The 23,316-nt window shown below is 45.5% G+C and overlaps 1 protein-coding gene across 6 annotated transcripts in view; it reads left to right on the top strand.

Moving 5' to 3' along the window:
- LOC147890584 (mediator of RNA polymerase II transcription subunit 7a-like) overlaps positions 1 to 22,911 on the top strand; it is a 40,205-nt gene extending 17,294 nt beyond the window's left edge. For 3 of the 6 annotated variants that reach the window (XR_015542768.1, XR_015542772.1, XR_015542771.1), the window contains exons 4-8: positions 12,032 to 12,101; positions 20,384 to 20,550; positions 21,037 to 21,110; positions 21,306 to 21,936; positions 22,064 to 22,911. Coding sequence is in view for 1 of the 6 variants with exons in the window: in XM_087390871.1 (XP_087246997.1) it covers positions 12,032 to 12,101; positions 20,384 to 20,550; positions 21,037 to 21,110; positions 21,306 to 21,372 (378 nt within the window). In the remaining 5 variants the exon portion in view is untranslated. Of the gene's footprint in view, positions 1 to 12,031; positions 12,102 to 20,383; positions 20,551 to 21,036; positions 21,111 to 21,305 lie in introns of all 6 variants that reach the window. The other 3 variants (XR_015542769.1, XR_015542770.1, XM_087390871.1) reach the window with 3 other exon arrangements.
- The last annotated feature ends 405 nt before the right edge of the window (positions 22,912 to 23,316 follow it).

Here is a 23,316-nt window from a genome sequence, read left to right as displayed (position 1 = left end):
AAAGGAAAAGAAGTGAGAGATAAGAGGGGTGAAAATCGTACCTAAAATAACAGAGTGAAAGAAGAGGAAAGGAGGAGAAGAGTCGTTTTTAAAGGAAAAGAAGTGAGAGATAAGAGGGGATAAAGATAATACGTATAAAACAGAGAGTGAAAGAGGAACTGGAAGGAATGAATCGTACGAAGTGAGGGATAAAAAAAAGGAGATAAGAGGCAATGAACATTGTACCTGAAACAAAAGATGAAACGAAGGGAAATAAATGTAAAGGCATAAACACGCATGTTTATCCTTAAGCTGTGGTACCAAGGGGTGTATGCATGTGATGCCAAAGGGTTGATATACATGTTTACATGCAATGGCAATGAAACAAGCGGTCATTATTCCTCTTTTCTCTCTGTCTCGAGTATCTCATTATTGCACATTGAGAGTCGTTTGTATGTTCTTCCTCTGTTGGGGTTGAGTCCCCAACACATGGCGACCACAAAGCTGAGACGAGCTTGTTGCCTTTGGTGACTAACATGAGGGCGCTGCAAGAGGATTTGTAGCGAGCGGTTAATTTGGTGACAATGGCTTGTTCTTGAGGGAGCAATACAATTGCACATCAGAGTTTGACCCGTAGTCAATGGCATTCAGAGGCGGTGCCTGAGCTTGAGAAGAAGGCGCATATCAGTGCTTCTAGTAGCAGCGTTAGAGCGGGAACGGCCTGTGTGATGTGCGATTCAGCAATGGGAGGTGTTTATTGATGGCCAAGAGGCAGATAGGAGCGATCCCAAGAGAACCGATGATCTGTGGGCTACTACGGGCTAGATCTTCCATTGAGAAGCTACTAAGGTGAAGCGGACTTTGGGAAACAATTTTGACCGACCTTCCGCCTTCTACGTCTATGGAAAATTTCCCAAACGTCCATAAATCTTCCATGATATGACACATGATGCAACGCTTGGGCAGTTGAGGATGCACACTGGAACGGGACCAGCATTAGCCAGGAGAGAGGGAGAACAAGTCTTGGCATCGACGGTGGGCGTCAAAGATTGCGGATGGCTTATATGCGGTGTAATTGCCTTGATGCAGAGATGCGATGATTCGGCTATCTGTGGAGATGCAGATGACGGGGGTGTAGACGAAATGCGAGAGGAAGTTGCATGCGGCATTACAGGCAATGCTAGAATACAAATTTCAACGCTGTTGCTGACTTCTGCTAATGGCGCTGAAGATGCTGCAACACTATTTATCACGTGCTGTACGCAGCACGAGGACACCCTTCTAAAGTTCTGCCCTTGCATTTACAGCACCCCTATGAGATGCCATTGTTCTCATTATGGCTGCCAAGTGTAGTAGGCAAAACTCCGAGGTATACTCATCTAGTGAGCCATAGTGAGGGGCATTAGTTACGAAGTATTCTCTCCTATTGGGGGCTTATTGAGAAGATTGTCATGCATCAGATTTCAGGTGGTCTCCAACCTGACATACACTTTGCCTCATGGGCTAGTGCATTGCAAGCATGAAACACCTTGCATGGTCTGGAGCAGTTCAGCATACTAGTAGAAGAAATACCTATATGCAGGGTGATGACACAAGCCTACACAACAGTGACAATAAAAGAGGCGTGATCGGTGAAAAGATAGATGATAAGCCAAGTAATGATGAGCAAATATATGATAGAAATCAAGATGGAGATGTTGACCAGCAGGGTAAGGATTTGGATGCGCTTACACTTGATACTTTTAGGCATGCAAACTTTGAGAACAAAGTTTCTGAGGAGGTGAGTATTGAGCATTGTATGGTCTCCATAAAGGAAGAAAATATAGAAGACCACACAGGTGATGGCAAAGGATGCCAAAGTAAACTTACACACAATGACAAGGAGCAGCTTGTGCAACAAGAAAAAGATATGCATGACAGTTTTGATCCTGAAGTTGTATCACAACACATTCAGGAGCATGACAGAGGGGTATATGGCCACAATTTTGAGATGCAACGCATCCAATGTAATGGGGTACAACAGATATGGATGGTAATTAAAAGGATTCCATTGGGCTGTGAATCTTCCTCACGTTGAACCTGCCCTAAGCTGCACAAAACCTTGTACAAGCTGCCTAAAACTAGAGACATGTTGTCCCATGTTCCATCCATAAGCATTTGGCTGTCATGGTGTGTAATAAAGTTGTCCCCTGTGCCAGATGCTGAATTCCTGCCTGTCTCACAGCTAGAAATGTGATGGAGAGGCTTGGAAGAAGGTGGGTGAAGAGGTTGCAATGCACTAGGCCTGTAGGGCAGCTCCAATATGACAGATACGGCTGCCACAAAATATCAATGGAGATGCTCGAAGACAAGGCTATGAAACGGGGCTCAGATAGGCCCAATCGGGGTCGGAAAAGGTCTTGAAAAGGAACTGCGATAACTTAGTATCCTTAGTATACTTGGAATGCTCAGTTAGTATGTGACTAACCCTGTTAGACTAACCTAACCATTAATTAAACCTATGTCTAAGTTTTTTTGCAAGGTTTCGAATAGGCAGTGGCGGTGGGTATTCCTAAATGCGGGCAGCGTAGCGCAGCGAGGCGAGGCGGGTATCACGGAGATGCACAGGTAGAATGATGGCGGTGAGGACCTCGTCGTTCACCAGACTTCCATCCACTCCGAAGGCTTCCGATTGCTTGTCGATGGCAAGGATGTCTAGTTCGTGGCTCCGGAGATGATGGGGCCGAACAACAAACCGGTGTAGGGCGCTGGCAGGGGAGGATCAAATAGATAGTCATTTGTTTGGAGTGTCCATGTCGAGTAGAACTTGTCATGGGGAATCGAGGCACAATTAGTTCATGATGAACGGCTGATTCGACTGGTTTGGTTCAGCTCGTTCGTGGAGAACTAGCTGGTTCAACTGGTTGTCTGGTTCATGGAGAACTAGTTCGGCGTTTGTCGTCAGGTCCTGCGTGCAGTTGGCTGAAGCAACAGGGTGAGTCGTCAGATGTATGCACAAGTCATCAACATAGGAAAGGGTAAGTTGTTTGTAGTGTTAGGAAGGGATAGGCACTTGCACCCGTCAGTTGCAGATTTCAGCCAAGCAGGTTCAGCTTCGAAGGTTCAAATTCGTAGGAGAATCGTTTGATTGTAGGTCAGGTTCCAAGGGTAGATTCAGTGGGGGTAGTCCATCATTGGCTGTTGTTGCTTCCTCCTGCTGCTGAGCTGGTGTCGCTTTTGCTGCGCGCAAAACTCGAGTCTGGCGTATGTTGCAGCGCTGCCTTAGCTTTATCAGTTGGAATTTGGACTAAACAGCGAAAGGGAAAAACGACGGAAGCAAAAGTAGGAAAGGGGTAGGGGCAGATTAGAGAAAGGGGATATAATTGGCAGAAGTGAGAGAGATGAAGGGGGAGGAGGAGTAAGAAGTGAGGAGAGAGAGAGAGAGAGAGAGAGAAGAAGAAGAATATATTATCGTCCTCTGAAGACCAAATATATAAGAAGTGAGGAGAGAGAGAGAGAGAGAGAGAGAGAGAGAGAGAGAGAGAGAGAGAGGGAGGGAGGGAGATCAACGTCCGCGGGAGGCCTCGCGCAAGAGTTCGTGGTAGACCGAGCACAAAGGCAGGTCACATACTTCTATTCATTTGAGTCAGCTCTAGGACACGCTGAGGTGGCTATAGTTGATATGAGGGTAGTTTGGATCAGTGGAGAGAGCCGAAGCCACACTACCGGACGAGGGACGCATAGATGACACACGATCCAGAGAGTGACCAGAGCACACACGATTGAGGTATGATCCATTTCAGCTCTCCTCAGAGCAGACCGTTCGGAGACAGGGCGTCACTCTCAATGTAGCCCATCGGATACAGAGATTGAGGAGACCACGCCCTCAACCAACGCGAGAGACAGCTTGACAGACACAGATACATGAGCTCTCTACGTCTCATCAGAGAGCCACCATGGAGGGATACACGGGGCCTAGACACGTACTTGGAGCATTAGCTCTGAGCACTTGATATACTCGTGCTACTTTGATGCCGTTTTGCTATTTTTGTACTAGTTTAGCACTTTAGTACTCAGCAAGGGCCTTAGCGAGCCCTTTGCTTCAGCCCACAGTGGCTTGTATGAGTTACCTTTGTTTCTATACTTTTGTCCCATAGCCTTGTCTTTGAAATCCTACTTGCCCTAGAGCCCCCTGCCCGTGGGCCTGTGTGACTATTGATCTTCCTCTCAAGTACCGATCCATAGATCTTGGCCAGAGTGTGGCCAATCATAAGAGTGCGGTAGTTCCTAGTGTCCATGGGGTCCCTTCCTTTCTGTATTGGTACAATGGTGGTAGTGCTCCAGGTAGGTGGGAAGCCATGGCATACCGCGTGGTTGAACATCTTTGCCAGAATTGGAGTCAAAACCTCTTGTCCATGCGCGAAATGCTCACTAGGTAGCCCCTCATGATCGTGTGCTCTTGGGTTATGTAGCCGAGGGAGTGCAGCCCGTACATTTTGTGCAATGAACAAGTGACAAGTAGTGAGCCTGGGCATAGAGGACATATTAGGTTGTGCTTGCATCGGGACGTCATAGAGAAAGTGTGCATATGTGCCAAACACCTGGGTCTGTGATGGGAATAGGTTGCTTCCCCTCCGATAAAAGTCCCCATCCAATGGTAGGATCTCCCCCTCGGATTGATTTGATCACCTCATATATCTTGTGTGTGAGGAAGACCCACAGCTTACGACGTGTCAATTGTGTGAGATTCTCTGTGCCTCAGGTGACGTCAGGTGGCTTAAGGTTCGGTCCTGTATGAGGCGACCTCTCATCTCTTTGTACTCGTCATCGTACCAGGGGTTTTGTGGATCTTCCCAGTTGGGGCATGTGTGGAACGAGTTGTGGGGAAAGAACTGGTGGCGGCATCCCGTATCACTGAGGCAAGGGTGTTCGAGGCGTGGGCAAGGTCTACACCATCTCCAAGTAGTAGGGCTGGGAGCTCCTGGGCTAAATGGCTCACATAAACTCGGTCAAGGGCATGGTCAAAGTGGAGATGGACACGAGTGGGCGTGGGGGGAGCTCTCTCTGTGGCTAGCATCATAATAGAGATATAGAAGGCTAGGTATGAGTGGTCAGCACCGAGTGGGGGAGGAGGCACAGTGAAGTCGTGTATCCGTGAGGCCAGGGCTAAGGGGCCCATTAAATAGTCCGCTACAAGTGTTCCTCCACCATATGGAAAGCAAGTGAGCTCGCCAGATGATGGCCATCTCTGTAGGCCGTCATGTCATGGACTGCTCCTAGCTTAAGTAGATGTTGCCCATATCCTGTCACATGTGGTGCATCTGCTTAAAGTCTCACTACCCCAAGCTCTGCTGCATCTAGCTCTAGCACCATGAGGGAATCAGATGCAAAGTCGAGCAAGCCCACATGCGTGTCTCCCAAGGAGGATGTCTCCTTGTCTGGAGAACTCCGTGATGTCATCATGTATCATCTCATATGGGCTGTGTCCCTCTATGGTGACCTCACGTGCATAGGATGATGTATCGGGGGAAATAGCACACTGCAATGAAGATCGGTCGTTCATCTGGTAGCTGGACTCGTATCCACATATGTTGCGCATGCTCCTCTCTCTGTGCCACAGATATGAGTGATCTCAGGTGTGATTTGAAAAGGACAGCCATGCCCCCCGAACTCCGTACCCCACTGTCTCTCCTCATCTCCCTCCTATGGAATGACTCCCATGTATATCCTGTCACTGTGGGCAGTCCTTTCTCCGCGCTCTCATGTGTCTCAATGTAGAAAAGCACGTCTCTATCGGTGTAGTTTATGAGAATCCCCCTGAATCTGACCATAGGGTGCCATTGCAATTCCATACCACTATCTTCAATCCATGTTGTCCCCTCACCCCAAGAGGCAGCAAGTAGGAGGAAGGAGGAGGGAGAGCAGATAGGATTAGATGTCACATCAAAAGTGAGTACAAAGGGTGGGGAGATATACTTACACAGTCCCCTCTATTATCTCTCTCTCTAGGCCTAAACATCCACTAGCCAAATTAGCCCTAATACTCACTAACTTGGCTCAAGCTTGGCCTTCATTACATGCGTGTGTGTGTGTGGCTTGGCCTTCATTACATGTGTGTGTGTGGCCCACACTCGCGTCTACGCATGCGCAACCCCTTTCTTTTGCTGCGTTTTTTTGCAAGCGTCCCTACCCCTCTGTCTCCCTGTCTTTCAAGTTTCATCCTGCCTTTCAATGGCTCCTCCATGTGGCATTGAGATAGACAATAAGTCTCCTTGGTGTCGAAGGTGGATTCCCTTGCTGTCATGGGCATCCTTACGTCGTGGACATTCTACAGCCACGTAGACAGACCATACGATGATGTCATCAAGTCATACAACTTATGACAAAGGTGCCACGCCATTGTGCAGATGCTGCATGTCAAAAAATGCAGAGTTGACTTTTCAGATCAAAAGTCAACGCATTGACTTTTGACTGACCTGGTCAACGGTCGGCGTTGACCAGCTGACCAGGTTGGTCAATCTGCCCTACAGCGCAGCATTCTTCATCCACCATCTAGGCTTCCACTAGCCTTCAATAGGGATCCAGGGCCTTCACAGGGCAACAATATTCAGTTAGTTCCAGGGCAGATTCAAGGAGCCTCAGCTCCACCCTCCTCTGCCATCTTTAGCCATCCCCACAGGTCCGGTTCAGGCCGGTATTTGACAGCAGCAGGGACATCAGCAGAGCAGCCCCCTTTTTCCATCTATACAATGAGGGATCAGCCCCTCTCCACAGTTCCATTCCATTACAGTTTTGTAGTGAGGATTCACCTCCTCCATACAGTTCTTTTGTACAGTTGTATTCAGCCCAGTTGGGCCTTTATCTATTCAGTTCAATTTTTCTCTTCGGAGGTCCATTGTATTGTCACCCCTTAGCATCTCTCACTCACCTCAAATTTCACACGGTTTGTGAGTGATTATTTCTCTCAGTTTAGTGTTAGGTTGTAGGAGAGAGAGTGAGGTAGCACTTCTCCTCTTACATTGGTATCAGAGCTTCAATTTCAATCCTGAGACAGCCAGTTTCCGCACCTTAGATAGCTAGTTCAGTCAGAGCCAAGATTCTGCACCCCAGATAGCCTGTCAGTCAGATCAGTCAGTACAGTCAGGTCAAGAGCCCAGTCTCGTTACCTGAATCAGCCAGTTCAGTCAGGTCAAAGTCCAGCCTCCATACCCAAGTCAACCAGTTCAGTTAGGGTTAACCCAGTAGTTTATGGTACAGACAAGATTCGGCAAGGACACAATGAATACCAGTGGGGACCAAACCAGTCAGTCAAGAGGAGGAGATTGTTTCCCCAACCCCTCCACCTCATGTACCACCTCAGGGTACACCACCAGTTCCCAACAAACTGAGCAACAGATGAAGATGCAGACAGAGCAGTCAGAGAACCTGTTCACCCGCATGATTCAGCTTCAGCACATGCGGGAGGAGAGGGAACATGAAGCCAGAGAACGTGAGCTTGATGAACAAGAAGCCAGAGAAGAAAAGGAGCGTGCAGCTCGGGAAGCCAAGGAAGAGCGGGACCGCCTGTTGTTAATATCTCTACTTCGTCGTAAGGAAGAAGAGGAACGGGAGGTACCAGCAGCTCTGCCAACCAAGTCGTCATTCCCGGGGAAGTTGAATTTTCTCAGGTATGATGGCAAGATAGAGCCTCTAGTATTGATTTCTTGGCTAAATCAGTTTGACAGCTATTTTTCAGTAATGCCAACCAAGGACAATAAGAGGTGTATTCTAGCCTCCATGCACCTCACGGGCAAGGCGGTAACCTGGTGGCTCAAATGACAGAAAGATCATTATGACACAGGTGAGGAGATACCTCATTACATGCGGAAGACGTTCGTAAAAGATATTAGGACCAAATTCATGCCTTCTCAGTACCTGGATCGACTCCAGTCGCAGTTCTATGAGATGAGCCAGGGGGAGACAGAGTCAATCAATCATTATGCAAACAAGTTCACCCAGGTATTCAGCTACAACAGGATGAGCATCAGAAGCTGGGGAAGTTTCTTCACGGTTTACACACGAACATTCAGTGGTACGTGCGGAGTTTCAAACCCCAAGACGATGAGAGTGCATATGAGCTTGCCTAGAATTTCGAGCTCATGCACAATGGATAGAGTTTCAAGTTATCTTCCAGCCAAGAAGTGCTCTGATTCTGCCACTTCAGGTAATGGTGGAAAAGACCAAAAGGACCAGAAGAAGATCATTACGACGCTAGATAGCAATGGGTGCAGTGGGTACTTGGATGCAGCAACCCGAGCGATCTACGCCAAGGAAAACCGTTGCTTCCATTGTCATGTGCAGGGCCACATGAGGACAGATTGCCCGCACTTCAAGAAGCTTCAGGCAGAAGGAGCCACTCCCAATGGTTCATCAACAGTTCCAGCCAATAGCTCTTCAGCTATTACAGTTGCCTCGGGGACGACTTCAGTAGTCATTGAGGAGCTCGAAGATCAGCAGAAGGACTCATCTTGGCAGGAAGCAGGCCAAGGCATTCCAGATCCAGCTCCAGCGCATCAGGTTCCATGAACCAGGCATACAGAAGTTGCGAAGGTTTTTTCACAGGTGATTTCTACGCTTCAACAGATCCGGTGGTTCTCTCTATACCCCATTTCGAAATTCAGCAGAAGGGGATGTCACGGGCTTCCTTATGCCGTGGACATTCTACAGCCACGTCATCAAGTCATACAACCATGCCAGAGGTGTCATGTCATTGCGCAGGTGCGGCAGGTCAAAAAATGCAGAGTTGGACTTTTAGACCAAAAGTCAATGCGTTGAATTTTTTGTTAACGTTGATTTTTTTGATCGACCTGGTCAACGGTTGTCGTTGACCAGCTGACCAGGTTGGCCAATCTGCCCTACAACCTATAAAAGGGCAGCCCATTGGCCTCATTCTTCATCCACCATCTAGGCTTCCACTAGCCTTCAATAGGGATCCAGAGCCTTCACAGGGCAACAATATTCAGTCAGTTCCAGGGCAGATTCAAGCAGCCTCAGCTCCACGCTCCTCTGCCATCTTCAGCCAGCCCCACAGGTCCGGTTCAGTCTGGTATTTGACAGCAGCAGGGACATCAGCAGAGCAGCCCCCTTCTTCCATCCATCCTCCGATCTACAGTGAGGGATCAGCCCCTCTCCACAGTTCCATTCCATTACAGTTTTGTAGTGACGATTCACCTTCTCCATACAGTTCTATTCTACAGTCGTATTCAGCCCAGTTGGGCCTTTATCTATTCAGTTCAGTTTTTCTCTTCAGAGATCCATTGTATTGTCACCCCTCAGCATCTCTCACTCGCCTCACAGTTTCACATGGTTTGTGAGTGATTATTTCTATCAGTTCAGTGTTAGTGTGTAGGAGAGAAAGTGAGGTAGCACTTCTTCCCTTACACTTGCCAAGTATAACAAAGCGAAAGGAGGAACATGCAAGTGGAATCGGTGCTTTTGTAAAGCAGTAAAAAGTGGAGGTGCAGACAGAGTGCCAGCTCATTTATTGGTAGTGAAGAGGCAAGGTCTTCAGTTCCAACAATAGACCTCACACGTTGGAAGGCACTTGCAGAGACGAGGTGCAGTAGGTTCTTCCATGTGTGGTAGCACACCTGCTTTTACTTCTATTTCTGCCCTCCTTGTTCAGGAGTAGAGCTTCATCCGCACATACAGGTGGGGCTAGCACTTTTGCCAGTCCCGAGAGCCATACAGACTAGCCTTGTGGCGTCATGACATCATAGGAGGAGGGCACATGTAGATGTAACAGTGGGTCGTTTCTTTTATGGAACATATATACCCATGGTAAAAGCATGCAATCCTTACTTCATTGATATGGTGAAGGAGATTGCAGCCTTTGGATCACTACGCAGCACAATTTTGGAGATAGAGAAATCCACTATAGAGCAGGCTTTGAGTCCCATCAAAGATAGTTAGGCTAGGTGCTTTTTGAGTGAGTGTGCATCGTAAGCCGAGGTGGCTTGTTGTAATAGAGTTCATAATACAAGTGGCTTCTCTCATATCTTGTTACTTGGTTTGTTTTTTTGTTCACGTCCCCCATCCCCATACGGTCCCTTTCACTCGTCCTTACCCCGAATCTCTGTTCCTTTAATTGACGGCCTTAACCACGTAATGCGCACACACGGCTACCTGGGGATTGCAAGAGAAGGCATCTTTACGATCGTGCACCATCTCCATCACGGGCACTGTGAGATGGGTAGCATGCACCGAGTAACGGGTAATTGTGGTAGAAAAAGGTTCAAGGGTGCTAACCCGAGCGTCAACATTTGGCGATCCTACTGGAGAAGGGTCAATTGAATTGTGTAATTGTCTAGGTTGTGAAAGGGTTGAGTGGATTGAATATAAAATTTTGGATTGAGAGCACAGCTCATTGAGAGTTCATGTTGACAAAAGATCAATTGAAATTGTTGCTCGGACGGGTAAAGTATTTGAAGCTTTACATCTGAGTAACAACTGAGGAGTGGAGAAGTTTGATCACCACTCTAAAGCAGGAATCTGGTCACCAGCCAGTGTTCAGATAACTACTCAGCTACTTCTAGAACTAGCCAATGTCTGAAACACGCTCTAAACGAAGACAAATTTACGTGGAACGTTGTGAAGAGTTCCTCAATCAAAGGAAGCAACAACAACCAATCATGAGAACTGGTGTGGTCTCAGAACAGAAGGAGGCGAGCAGAAGATTTGATTGCCCAACAGGAGCAACGAGCACGAGAAGTTGGTCGTGCTACCCCAGGGGTGGGACTTGACTACTATGGTCGGCCAGAAGGAAGAACCACTAGGGGTTGGCTAAGGCATAACTAGGGACCAGTTGGTGTCTCCTCTCCATTTTATTTCAAAAAGCTCCTCATTCTATGATTGGGAGCCTTAGTTATGTTCACCTTGTGGAGCTCTATCTCCTCTCCATTTTAGTTTAGAAAGCTCTCCATTCCATGATTAAGAGCTTTAGTTATGTTCATTTTTGTATTCCTCCCTTCATTGTGTTCAGAGATTGATGGAGTGACACTAGGAGGCGCTCTAGAGGGGCCAGCTTTTTCATTAGAGTCGTTGACAATTTAGAGGAGGGCAAGTCAGCCAAGAGGTTGGACTAGCAGTTGGATGGACATTTAGTATGCGGGGGGAAACAATGTTATTCAGTTTGTTTCCGACAGTGAGTCAGGGTAGTAGGGAAGATTTTTGAGGAGAAGTACTCTCACATTACTTTCACTCCTTGCATGGCACATGGGCTGAATAATCTGTTAAAAGACATTGGTAAGTTGGATTGGGTGGAGCCTTCCATTGATATGGGCAATCATGTTGTCCCTTCCTTCACTCGCCTGGCTATTTTTCGCAAGATATCCCTAAAGAATCTCTTGAAGTATTTTGACATACGCTGTGAGCACATCAGCATGACATTATAATTTTGCAAGTAATTTCTAATGAGAAAAATTCAAAATCCTTGGCCATTGGATTCTAGATGGTCAAAGCTAGAAGGACATCAACGACTATTTTTACATTTAGTGGATATTTTACTAGACTTGATCCATTGGAGGTCATAAAACCCTAGAACCTTTTGAGTCCAAAGGTGCGATCTTTTAGCTTTTAAAATTGGTCGTACTTTTCATACATAGCTTGTTTTTGTGAGCAAGTCCCCTTTGTCATTAAGTGAGGTGCGTGAGTCCAATAGTCTTAGCAAGAGAGAAGTTCCAACAAGGAAGTAGAAGGCATTCAGTTCTCAGTCCATATTTTAATTTTATATTTTCTCATAACTCATTTCTTGATTGGGTGTTGTAACTTGTGAAACGGGTGGATTAATAACAATTGTACAACTAGGTCTGGATCGAGCATTATTAAGACTTGTCTCTCATAGTAGACAACAAAAATGAGAGGTTTTGGACACTGTTGTGGGAGCTTCAAAAGTTGCGGCAAATATTTTCTCTTGGTTTGAGCTTTTATGAGGAGTTTATCTAAAAATAAAGAACTTTTCAATATTTAAATTTGTTGTTCCATGCCTTAATGTGGCATCCAATTTATTTGAACTTCTTTGGCGTCTTGTCAGTAGACAAATGATTTGCTTCCGAGCTTGGAGGAGCAAGGCTTGCGCCAACTGTACCCTAAAGGACCAAATACAGGTATCTGTTGAGATGATGATGACGTTTTTTTTGTTTTTTGGCATTCTGTAGATCTCTTTGCTCATCTTGGCAAGCCTAGTAATTAGATTCATGCATAGTTATAGGTGCGTCTTTGTGTGGGGTTTATATGTTGCTTACTCTATATTTTATGCTGCCTGCATACGAAGGGAAGAAGGGAGAGAGGTTGTTGAGGTCCATCTTTTTGGGATGCTTTGTTACTTGGGTGGAATTCTGTAGCCATCATTGTTTGGTTGATTTGCTCATTACAGGCCATGACCATGTAGAGGCTAAAACTAGTGTGAAGGAGAAAGATTGGCTGCTTTGCTAATGCTTGGCTTCATGGATAGATGCATTAGTTTACTAGAGATGGGTGCAAGATATCTAGAGACTATGCTAGGGCCCACTAGACACTGTAGTTTGCCTATATTTCTATCATGAACAGATTTTTGTATTTATTGGTAGTTTCATGTAGATGTAAAATGATAACATGGGTTCTCATTCGCATTCCCTTATTCCCATTGCTATATCCTTGCAACTATGTTTTTAAGACAGTTTGCCTTCCACAAGCCTGCAATGCTTGGAGATCTTCAAGTACAACAATGACCTAGGTATCCTTGTGTGTGGGGACTCTAGAGTGGATGGTCCATATACACACAACGCATAATAGAACACAACATAAATAATAGAGATGGAATAGAACCGTGCTGCAAATTGGCCCTATGCAAATATACGAACTTGCTTGCTTATAATAAGATCAGTATATGGTTGGAGGCAAGACAAAGCCTCATTTACGGATTCATCCCTTTTTATAGCTATTAATGGAGTTGGAAACTTTCTAGGGTGAATGCTCCTCAACTTTTTTACCATTAATTTCTCATTGTGTGATAAAGTAGTGTCTTAAGCTTCCTTGCAGATAACGGCACACGGCATTCATAAGCTTGTTTAAGTACTAAATTCTTTCGCTCTAGAGTCTTCTAATCTCCTTCCAAAGGCCACACTAATAGGTGAGAGATCACATTTTTGGGAGGCTTAGTAGAAGGCCTGTGATTTTGTTGGGTTTTACCCTCCTTGGAAAGCTATGATTTAGCAGATGGTACAGAAAGGACGCTTGTCCTCGCAAGATTTGTGGGATTCACTTTCTCCTTTGTGAAACACCCCCAACCAGGTTAAGTTACTTCTGACCTCGGTTGGGTGTTTCCCTTTTAGCAAGAATCATATACTAATGAAACACACAAATGGAAACCTCTTAGGGTTGAGCCAACAGCTCCTCTCCCAGCTGTAGGCTCAATACTTCAAGCCACCTCCAAGCCTGAGATCTAGACTGAAACACCCCAACCAGTTCAAGTCACATTTGACCTTGGTAGGGTGTAGAAGATCATATGGCCTCTACTTTTCCAATTAACTATGCTTTTCCTAGAATAGCTTGCTTTCACTTTTCATGGATCAGCTCTTGTCCATTGGATCTGAACCTCATACTAGCTCTAGTCCCAACCTCAGGTTAAAACAAACCCTAGGTTAGACCACGTCCTAACCCCAAGTCCAATCCTAGAGCTTAGGCTAGCTTGGCCTTGACCCTAGACAATTGAGTCTTGGTAGCCCTAGCTAGCCCAGTTCTGGACATAATATTCTTCCCCTTCAATATAGATTTATGCATGAATCCAAGAACATGCCCAAACTCATCCTCTAAAAACACAACACTTAATTCACTGTGCAGTCTTGATCCTTTTACTCTGTTGATGTATCTTTATTGTTCTTCTTGAATGGACAGTCCAAGAATTTGCGCTGTTAGATTGAAAACATTATCGTTTGTCTTCACCAGCTGCCAGCTTCAGCGTGTGGTTTTGGAGGCTCAGGGTCCTCGTTGAGTTCTCGGTCTCATATTGATTCTTTTGTATGTTCCATGCATCATGAGCATTGGTTGCGAGATTGATCAGTGGAATCACTTTGTCGGTGGTGGTCTGTATGAGCACCGCAAATGCATCTGCATCTTGCTTTTTCCATGCCTCCAACAATGTTGGATCTGTTGGTACTATTGTAGCACGTGTCCCTGTGTCACTCTGCTTCAACATGTATCCACCCGCTTGGTAATTTTTCTTGTGAATATCTATTTATTTTAAAATGTATGCATGCTTTACAAAAGAGTGTAAATGTTTTCCTACAGTTCAGTTAGGTCATGGGGGCTAGGTCTACCATTTGAGGGTGGACCCCCTTGTTTGGGGTTATGGGCATTAATGACCCACAAGAGAGATGCCATCTTCTATCAAGAAAATCACACCCCACGTGAGTACCCATTAGTTGGGACCAATCAAATGCACCCGACCTAGCAACCATCCGAGAGAATGCCTCAGGGCCTTGGGTGTGAGCCAAGAAGCATGCCAAGAGGTATGGAGATACAAGATAAGACGACAAATGAATAAACCCCTTAATTGAGTTTAATCAAGCTCAAAAGTGACTTTAGAGTAGGTCAATGAATGGGGCTAACTGCTAGGAACCGGTCGGTGAAGTCAGAATTCAATTGACAACTTTGAAAATTTAGGGTTTTAGGTGACACGTGGCAGGCTGAGCTGGCAGTAGGGCCAGCTGGATCAGCCACTTGGACGAGGGTGGGGGAAAGTGGCAAGGTGAGGGGGGGAAAGTGGCAAGGAGAGGGAGAGCAAGTGGCAAGGAGAGGGGCCAGCCCACCATTTGGTGGGCTGGAAAATCTTCCATTTTGGGGCAGAGGGAAGGCTTAGCCTATAAAAGAAGTCCTCCCCCTCCCTCATTCCACACATTCCCCATGCATTTTGCAGGATTTACTCTCTCCTTGGATGCAGCAGCCTCTTCCCCTCCATCTTGGTGCAAATCAGCTCCCTCTTGGTGGTGCAGCAGGCCTTCTCTCTCCTCTGCCAGTCTTTCTCTCTCTACTGTGCAGAAGTTTTCTCTCTACAGATTTAGCCTTCTCTCTGTGCAGAAATCACCCCTGGAGCAGCAGCACTCCTTCCTCTTCCCCCTTGCCTGGGAGAAGCAGCAGCAGCCTTCTCTCTCCTCTGCCAGGCTTCTCCCTCTACTGTGCAGGTTTTCTCTCTCTACTGTACAGAAATTCTCTCTCTATAGTTTCAGACTTCTCCCTCTGCAGAAATCTCCCTCTCTCTTCACCTCTGGAGCAGAAACCACACCTCTTTCTCTCCCCCCTACCTTGGAGAAGCTACAACCCTCTCTCTCTACACCATTACTCCATTCCAAGGCTTTCTCTCTCTACCCTGCATCACTGTTTCTGAGTTTCTCCCCAAGATCTCATCCTTCTAACCAAGAGGGGCTGCCAATGCACCAAGGGAGCAAGAGGCATCTTCCTTGCAGATTGAGGTGCCCCTGGAGTCCAGTTCCCTTTGAGTTTTCAGTTCTTGAGTCATTTCTTGTAAATAGCTCAACTTGAGCATTCTAGTCCTCCAGTTGTGTCTAAGTTTCTCTCACTCTCAAAAGTCCGAGTCCAAGTTTGGGAGGTGCATTGCACCTTGGTATTGTATCTCCATTTGAGCAATAAAGAGCCTGGATAAGTGGAGAGGGGGGGGGGGGGGGGGCATCTTGGCCCCTCAATCCAAGTGCACTTTCAACAAGTTCTGCAAATTTCTTGTGTGGCACTCAGTTAAGTGTTCTATTAAGTTTTGCTCGCTCTCCTTTATGGATCCTCATTCCAATATGCATCTATGAGCATCCAGAGAGAGTTAGCAAATTAAATTCCTTTCTATAAGTCATGAAAAAGCACAGAGAGGTTTCACCCTGTTGCCTGGGGTGCTGTGAAGGGACTGTTTGTCACCTTCCACAATCTCCAAGAAATGAGCATGCTCTTGACCTTGTTCTTTGACAAGGGATAGTTAGGTCCATCGAGTTTGCCCTCCCTGATGTTAAGGATGGGAAGGTACTTGGTTGAGGCCATTCATGCTCTTCTGCTTGCTACAAACAAAGAAACAAAACTCTGGAAACTTGCTGTCCAAAAAACACAGCTAACTGCAATACCTCTCTTCTTCAAATGGCTAACTGGATCTAGGGCTTGCTCCTGCAGCTCCTCTTGAATTGTATCTCGAGGGTCCTGCTGCCCCATCTGATGCAGGTCCGTTTCACCAAGTAAGCCTTCTTGAACTAGAAGTACTTCCTTGGTAGACTCCTTGAACTGGGCTGATGTAGATCTAGGTGTTGAGAGGCGTGAACAATGGGTGGATTGATCTGTGGTTTTTTTCAGGTCATCTCTCTCTCAAAGGAACCCTCTTGTTTCTCATACCATGCGAGAGAATTCACCATGTATATAATGCATGACAATGGAAGCAATCCTTCACACATAAGAGAGAGATAGAAGAATAGTGTAGATCTGTATAAACACAACCCAATTGGGCTGAAAACTGAAGTTCCACTGTAGGTACAATATCTGGAAACCAAGCTCTCTTGAATTGGATGTCAGTAGTCTTTCTTGCACATCTCGGAGGTGTTTGTAACAGTGTGCTAGAATGCACAGTGCATGAACTCTCTTGCTTTCTCCAAGGGATGAAGATGGAAGAGTCACTTGTGAATGTGATGGAGAGTGAGGGTGCAGATCTCACTTGCATAGTCCAAAGGATGGGCAGGGCTGATATGACAGCTGACCTGATCCGATCTGCCATGTGGCATACAGACTGCCAATCAGCATCCGTGTCATCTGCCACATCAGCAACAGCAATTGACATGTGGCTGCTACCACATTGAGGTCTAGTGGGTGTATGCCATGTCAGCAGCCACGAAGCCTGCCACATTAGCACCGTAGAGATCCGTACAGTGCCATGTCTTGTTAGAGAGATCAGCACAACACCTCTTGGTGCTATGTGGCCAGAATGCCACATCATGATCTCGGGTGGCTGTGTGCCACGTCTGCATCCTTCAGAATGCAAGGAGATGATATGGACATTGGACATCCATATGCTGTCTTCAACATGCAGCCTTCCCATCCTGGTGATGGGTGTTCAATGATGCACATGCATCTCATCTTCACCTAAGCTATCATTCTCATGGATTCTCCTTGTTTGGAGTCAGCAACTATGTTATGGGGAAGGGTAACAGAGGGTGGAGCATTTACCTCCCACATAAAATAGATGACAGCAAGAGGGAGACCTCCGAAACAGAAATCATAGGTGAAACCTGAGGGTGAAATTTGAATTTTATGGTAGTAAAGGCTAATGTTGCTAGTCTAAGGTAGGGAGCATTTATTTTTTAGACGGAGGGCTTATGCATTGGACTGAAGGTGAAAGGCTAAGGTCTACTTATTTTTGGTGGCACGAGGTCTCCAAAAGATGGCCCAAGAGGAAATTGAACGTTGGGCTTTAGATCCTCCATGTGTGAGCTTTACGATTAGAGCAGTCTGACTTTCTGGTGGGTCTTTCTCTCTCTCTCTCTCTCTCGTTGACGGTGCAGGGCCGGTGGGACAGGAGTACATTAGAGGTTGAACATGGCTGTATGGAACTCTAATGGCACTTTATGGTCAGATCCAGGGGGATTTTCAGAGATTCTACACCGAGACACACGAGAGCCTAGAGAGAGGGCTACCTACAATGACTGGATACACATGGAGTAGGAGGGAAACGAGGAGAGATAGTGGGGTCCCAAGATCTTGCAGAGTAGCTATCCTCTCCGAAGACTGTCATCTCGATGGTGTGGAGGGAGGAGCATGTGTGACACATGGGTACAAGTTTAGACACATGATGTAGGCACATGACCCATATTCATTGTGGTATGCTACTCCCCCAAGGACACATCATCATACACACACGAGGATTGCAGAGAGCCTTAGTCCCTACGAGATGATACATTGGAGTTTTCCAAGCTGGGGGAGATCCTCCTCCTTGTGTAGGGCTGTGACATTTATTTGTTGTGTAAACGGTTCACTTTATCCTAAGCATCAAGAACAGGCGGATACTCCTTTGAAAGGGATATGACGTTCATGCTGCATGTATTGGTGAAAATCCTTTGAACTTCAAAGATGCCTTTTATTCACTCTGCCCCTCATATCCTATAGAATAGTGTTATTTTTTCATGAAGCGTTGTGTGCATTGCCAGTAGGACACCTTTTTACAATGAACAAGATCTTTTACAATCAAGACAAATGTTCACGCAAGTCAAACGCCTATTACATCCATATGAGAGAGAGAGAGAGAAAGAAAGAAAAGAAAGTCGTATTAACGTCCTCGGGAGGCCTCACGGGCCTATGGGACAACATGCAAAATGTCAAAATGACTTACAACATCTGGATAGACCAGAGAGTCGAGGAGTGCTCATGGCAGCTCAGCTCGAAATTATTGTACCATAACTACATTTTAAAAAGCACTACTTTGAAATCGGTCTGAATAACATCGGTTTAAGACTGAGAGTCTTTGGGTCTAGGTTTGAAATCTCGGATGAGTGCTTGCCGATCTCGATAGACTGCCCATTTGCCCTCTTTGCGTGCTTCCTTCATTTTGTTGAGTTCATTTGTCCTTTGCTTGAGCTGAGTCGGAGTGAGCTCTTCAGATATCCAAACTCTAGTACCCTTCAGCTTATTGGTTTGTTTGAGAATCTTGATTCTTGAAATCTTTTCTTTGAAATAAACCTGTATTTGATTCCGGGTGATAAGGCCAATGTCCTTCTCATCCCATTCGATTTTTGGTATTGCCTTCTTAAGTTGGCTATGCTTCTCTTCTTCAGTGTAACCACCTTCATCATCAAAACAATTAGTGCAATCGTCTTGCAATCCTCCAATGCGTAAGATCCTCTTGTTTCTTTCTATGGCTCCCTGCTCTTGTACCTCTCCATAAACATCACATTTGTCAATCTTGTTATGCATTGTTGCTGTAATTTCCTGTCCCATAGATTTCAGCTGAGTAGTGACAATTTCTTGTACCTTGGTCACAAGCTGTGGTGCAGGGGCTGCAATACTACATTGCTGTGAGACTTCTTGGATTACCTCTGTTTGCCATTGCTCTTCATTTCTGAGATTGCCTTCTCTAGAGAAACAATGCGAAGCTTTGCATCTCTGAGTTCTTGTTGTAGGAAGTAAGTCTTCTCAAGTGGGTCTCCTTTGCTCTGAAATCTGTGGTATGCTAAGGCATAGGGGGACGGTGTAGAGGCCATATCAGCGTAGGAAGGTTTCCTGTTGGCTGGAGTCGAGGGGAACATCTTTGTCTTGGGGAACTCCATAATGACCTGTGCAATTATTCTGCCCTTCGATTAGCACTAACCCCTCAGGACTACGCCAAGGCCTCACCCTCACCCTAGCCTGGGGTCTGGTTTTACTCTAGGTTTTCCTGCTGGCAGGTGACGGCGAAGCTATAGGGGTAGAGGCTGGCGGCGGCGCTTCTGGCTGGTGGTGCTGCTAGCTAGCTAGCTAGTAGCGCAACTAGCAGCTGCTAGGCGGCGAACAGAGCATGCTGTGGGCGACGAGCTGAGCGAGAGACGGGCTGAGCTGAACGACGAACGGACGAGTGGGATGAGCGACAAATAGACAGACGGGCTGAGCGACCTGTGAGAGAGAGAGAGAGAGAGAGAGAGAGAGAGAGAGAGAGAGAGAGAGAGAGAGAGATTCATGTTTTCTGCTCCCTTTTATTTATGGATATGTTTGTTTATTTTTGCTGTCTCACCTTCTTCCTGCCTTTCTTCTTCTTCCTCTCTCTCTCTCTCTCTCCCTCTCTCTCTCTTTTGTTTTTTTGTTTTTATGTTAGTTTGTTTTTGTTTTTGTTTTTGTTGTTTTGGTTGACATGTTCTAGTAAGCACTAGGTTAGCCCAAGAGACTCCGCGGGTCTTTAGAAACCCAGTATAGCTGCTTATGCTTGGGCACTGATGATGACATAAGCGTTGCTTTGCTTGCTAAGTATGTCTTCCTTCTGTTTTTGAAAAACTTTGCTAGCTCATTTTTCTTCTATTTTGTTTTGTTCTCTCTTTTATTTTCATTGTAGAATTTTGGTCTTTAGAACAAAAATCTGAATTTGTAAGATTGGATATATTCTAGTCTTACAAAGGTATATGTAATATGCAAATCTTCAAATGGAGTAGATCCATTGTTTGTTTCAGCAGGTGTGCTGGTTTGCTGTTTAATTTTAGTGCTCTTGTAAATTTTGAAATAAGGCTGCAGGAATTTGCATGCAATGTGCTATGGGTTCAAGTACGCACATATAATGCACATGTGTGTACATACTGGGTTTGCTTTTAAGAGCAGGATTTCATTACAGTAAATGCAAGGATGGAGGAAAGTCCCTGCAATGGGTGGGCTTCCCTTATGTCTGATTCCTTTGTGGCGTGCTCTGCTGCAGATTACAAGAAAGAGCTGAAATTATTGAATAGAGAGTTGACATTTCAGTTTTTGGAACTGGCTGATGTGTTGGTGGAGAGACCCTCACAATATGCACGGAGGGTTGAGGATATGTCTCTTATTTTACGAAATATGCACCATCTTTTGAACTCCATTCGGCCTCATCAGGTGATATACTGGAGCTGAAAAGATAGGTCATGCATGTTTTGCAGGGTGCACATGGACTCTCTCTCTCTCTCTCTCTCTCTCTCTCTCTCTCTCTCTCTCTCTCTGTGTCTCTGAGAGAGAGAGAGAGAGAGAGAGAGAGAGAGAGAGAGAGAGAGAGATCCTACCCATCCTCCCCCCCTTTTTTTTGTTATTGGCCTTCTTTGGCCAATCCCACATGTTCCCTGTGGCTCTGACGTTCCCCTGCCTCTCGTCCATGCCCCTCCATCTTTTGTCCTTTTTCTTTTCAACTTCTTCTCTGAAGCACTCCTTTGTATCGTATGTTTTTTCCATGTGTGATACTGCTCAGTCAATGTGCCAAACTTCTCCAAAGTCTGTGCATTCCTGGAACGCATGACCTGCTCCACGTTTCCTCTTCCTCTCCTCTTCTCGAATTTGTTGCATGTGAAGGTTAGGGGAAATAATACTAATTGTGAGGCTTCATTTCAGGCTAGGGCGACTCTAATTCATATCCTAGAAATGCAAATACGAAGGCGGAAGCAAGCCGTCGAAGAAATAAGAAGGTGAAATGCTTCTTGCTTCATGACGTGAGCTGAGTGAAGCTGCTTTTGAGAAGATATGGTAGTAGAAGGCTGATTTCAGGAAGCTGAATTAATGTGATGACCGAGAACATTAAAAATGTCCTTACTGCCACACTTGTTTGTTTGAGGTGATCCATCTTTTCATTAAGGGTGGTTCCTGGTTGTGTTCTTTTTCAGGAGGAGGGAGGAAGCCCGTGTCTTGCTCCAAGAATCTCTAAAATTTTTAGAGATCCAGTCAGGTTAAAATTGCAAGATTGAAAAGGGAGGTGCTACACATGATTTATCTGAAGACCTTTTGATGTATTGATTTGCTGCATCAGTAATAGAAAATGCCAGATGTTATCTTTTATGCAAATGTTCTCAAATAATTTGCTTAAAATGGAATACTTTGCCATGTCAACATCTGCAGGGTATAAAATAGTTCATCCTTCCCTAAGAGATGCTTTGTAAATTTTTACGCCAGTTGGACCGGGATAGATTTCAAAAAAAATGCAGGTTTCATTTCATGTTTGTTGTTAGACTTACAGTGACCTCTACATTTTAAAAGTTTTACTCGAGAGTCTAATTTCCACTCCAGGGAGCATCGCCTATGACCATGACGAGTTTTGTCGTCTGAAGTCTCTGGTTTCGTTTGTGTGCATATCAACAGCAGTTTATCATGCCAAAAATCAACCAAAGGCTTGTCATTTTCCATCAATATGCGTTCACATGAAGTGAGTGGACAGCTGGTAGGTGCTGATGAAATGGTCAGGAGACCACCAATACATTGACCAAATGGACACACCAGGGGGAAAGCCAGCTTTGTAAGGTAAGCCAGAAATGGGTGTTAACTTAGTCCTCGATCAATGGCAGGTTTCAGTTCTGTGGTTATGCAATCTCAGACCTGATGCTGTCATAATGAACAAGACCTCCCAAGAAATGCTGTTTCTCTCCAGGCTTGGCACCCTTGGGAGTTGCGTGATTGAACCTATCCAGAGCGTTGGAGGACGTCCATGTATGCTCCCAAAACATCTTAGTGGAGGGCGCTTCTGCTCCCCCAATTTGTGGGAGCCCCTTGCCCTCGAGTTATGCCAACAAGCAGTCAGGCTGTCCGACTGTTTTCACAGTGCAGAGCAGGTCCTTTGTCTTGGATGGGTGCTTGCTGAACCTGTCCTAAGAAATGCCACCTTTGGAGAGTGTTATCATCAGGGTCCTTGAGTGTGGACTAATATAAATATGGATACCTCTTAATGTCACAATGGAATGGCGCCCGATTCCTGAGTGATGGCCAGGGTGGTTAGATAATTGTAAACGATAACGCTCTTCAGCTGGCTCTTACAAGGTTGGCTTGTCATCGACTCTCGAAATCGAAGATTGCTATGCTGTTATAATTTTCTATGTGCTATGATCCACAGGAATTTGGAAATCTCCCTAGCTCACATGCCCTTGCAAAGCCTCGTCCAACGAGCAAAAAACTTTTGTGGGGTGCCTTGGAGCTTGGCCCTATTACTCTTTGGAGTCTGCTGCTTCTGACATGCTCCCAAGTGCCCCTGGTGTAAGATGATAATGTTAGGGTACTAAATTCAAGTGTATATCTTGAATGTCTTATCATGACCGAGAACTTTTCATCCATGCTTCTTGTATATCAACAAAATTTCTCTTTTTAGTAGCTGGAGGCCTCTGTGGTTAAGGTTTCCATACTTGGCATGCCAAGGTTCTCCCTTTCCATTTGCGATTGTTACAGATGCTTGTAGCAATAAAGTTATTGCATAAGTTTTATAGAGTCATGCACACCCTTGCTCCCTTTTACCACCATAATGGCATAATTTATAATCGTCATCTTTGTTGTAATGCCAAATATGACTTGTATGGAAGATTCAATCAACATAATCTATAATCTTAATCTTTTGTGTAATGCTAAACATGACTTGTAGGGAAGATTCTATCGACTTACCAATTGAGAGAAGTTGGGAGTACTTTCAACTACATCTAATAATTTGTGAGAGTCTAAAGACCTTTTGAGAGCATGTGAATAGATACTTGTCCTTTTCTTTTATCTTAATGAGTTGTGTCTTTGTATCGGAAAGTCCACTAGGCATTTGGTTGATCTTGAGCTACAAGTGGAAAACGGAAGGCTTATTGTTATTATTCTCTTTGTGATCTCTTGGTCCCCTGCTATGTTATACTTGCCTTTCTTCTTGGCAGTCAT

Source organism: Dipteris shenzhenensis, chromosome 19 (assembly GCF_047967505.1).
Source record: "Dipteris shenzhenensis isolate YYH24624 ecotype China chromosome 19, Dip_SZ_1.0, whole genome shotgun sequence".
Classification (NCBI taxonomy): domain Eukaryota; kingdom Viridiplantae; phylum Streptophyta; class Polypodiopsida; order Gleicheniales; family Dipteridaceae; genus Dipteris; species Dipteris shenzhenensis.
This window is presented reverse-complemented; position numbering and strand designations above follow the sequence as displayed.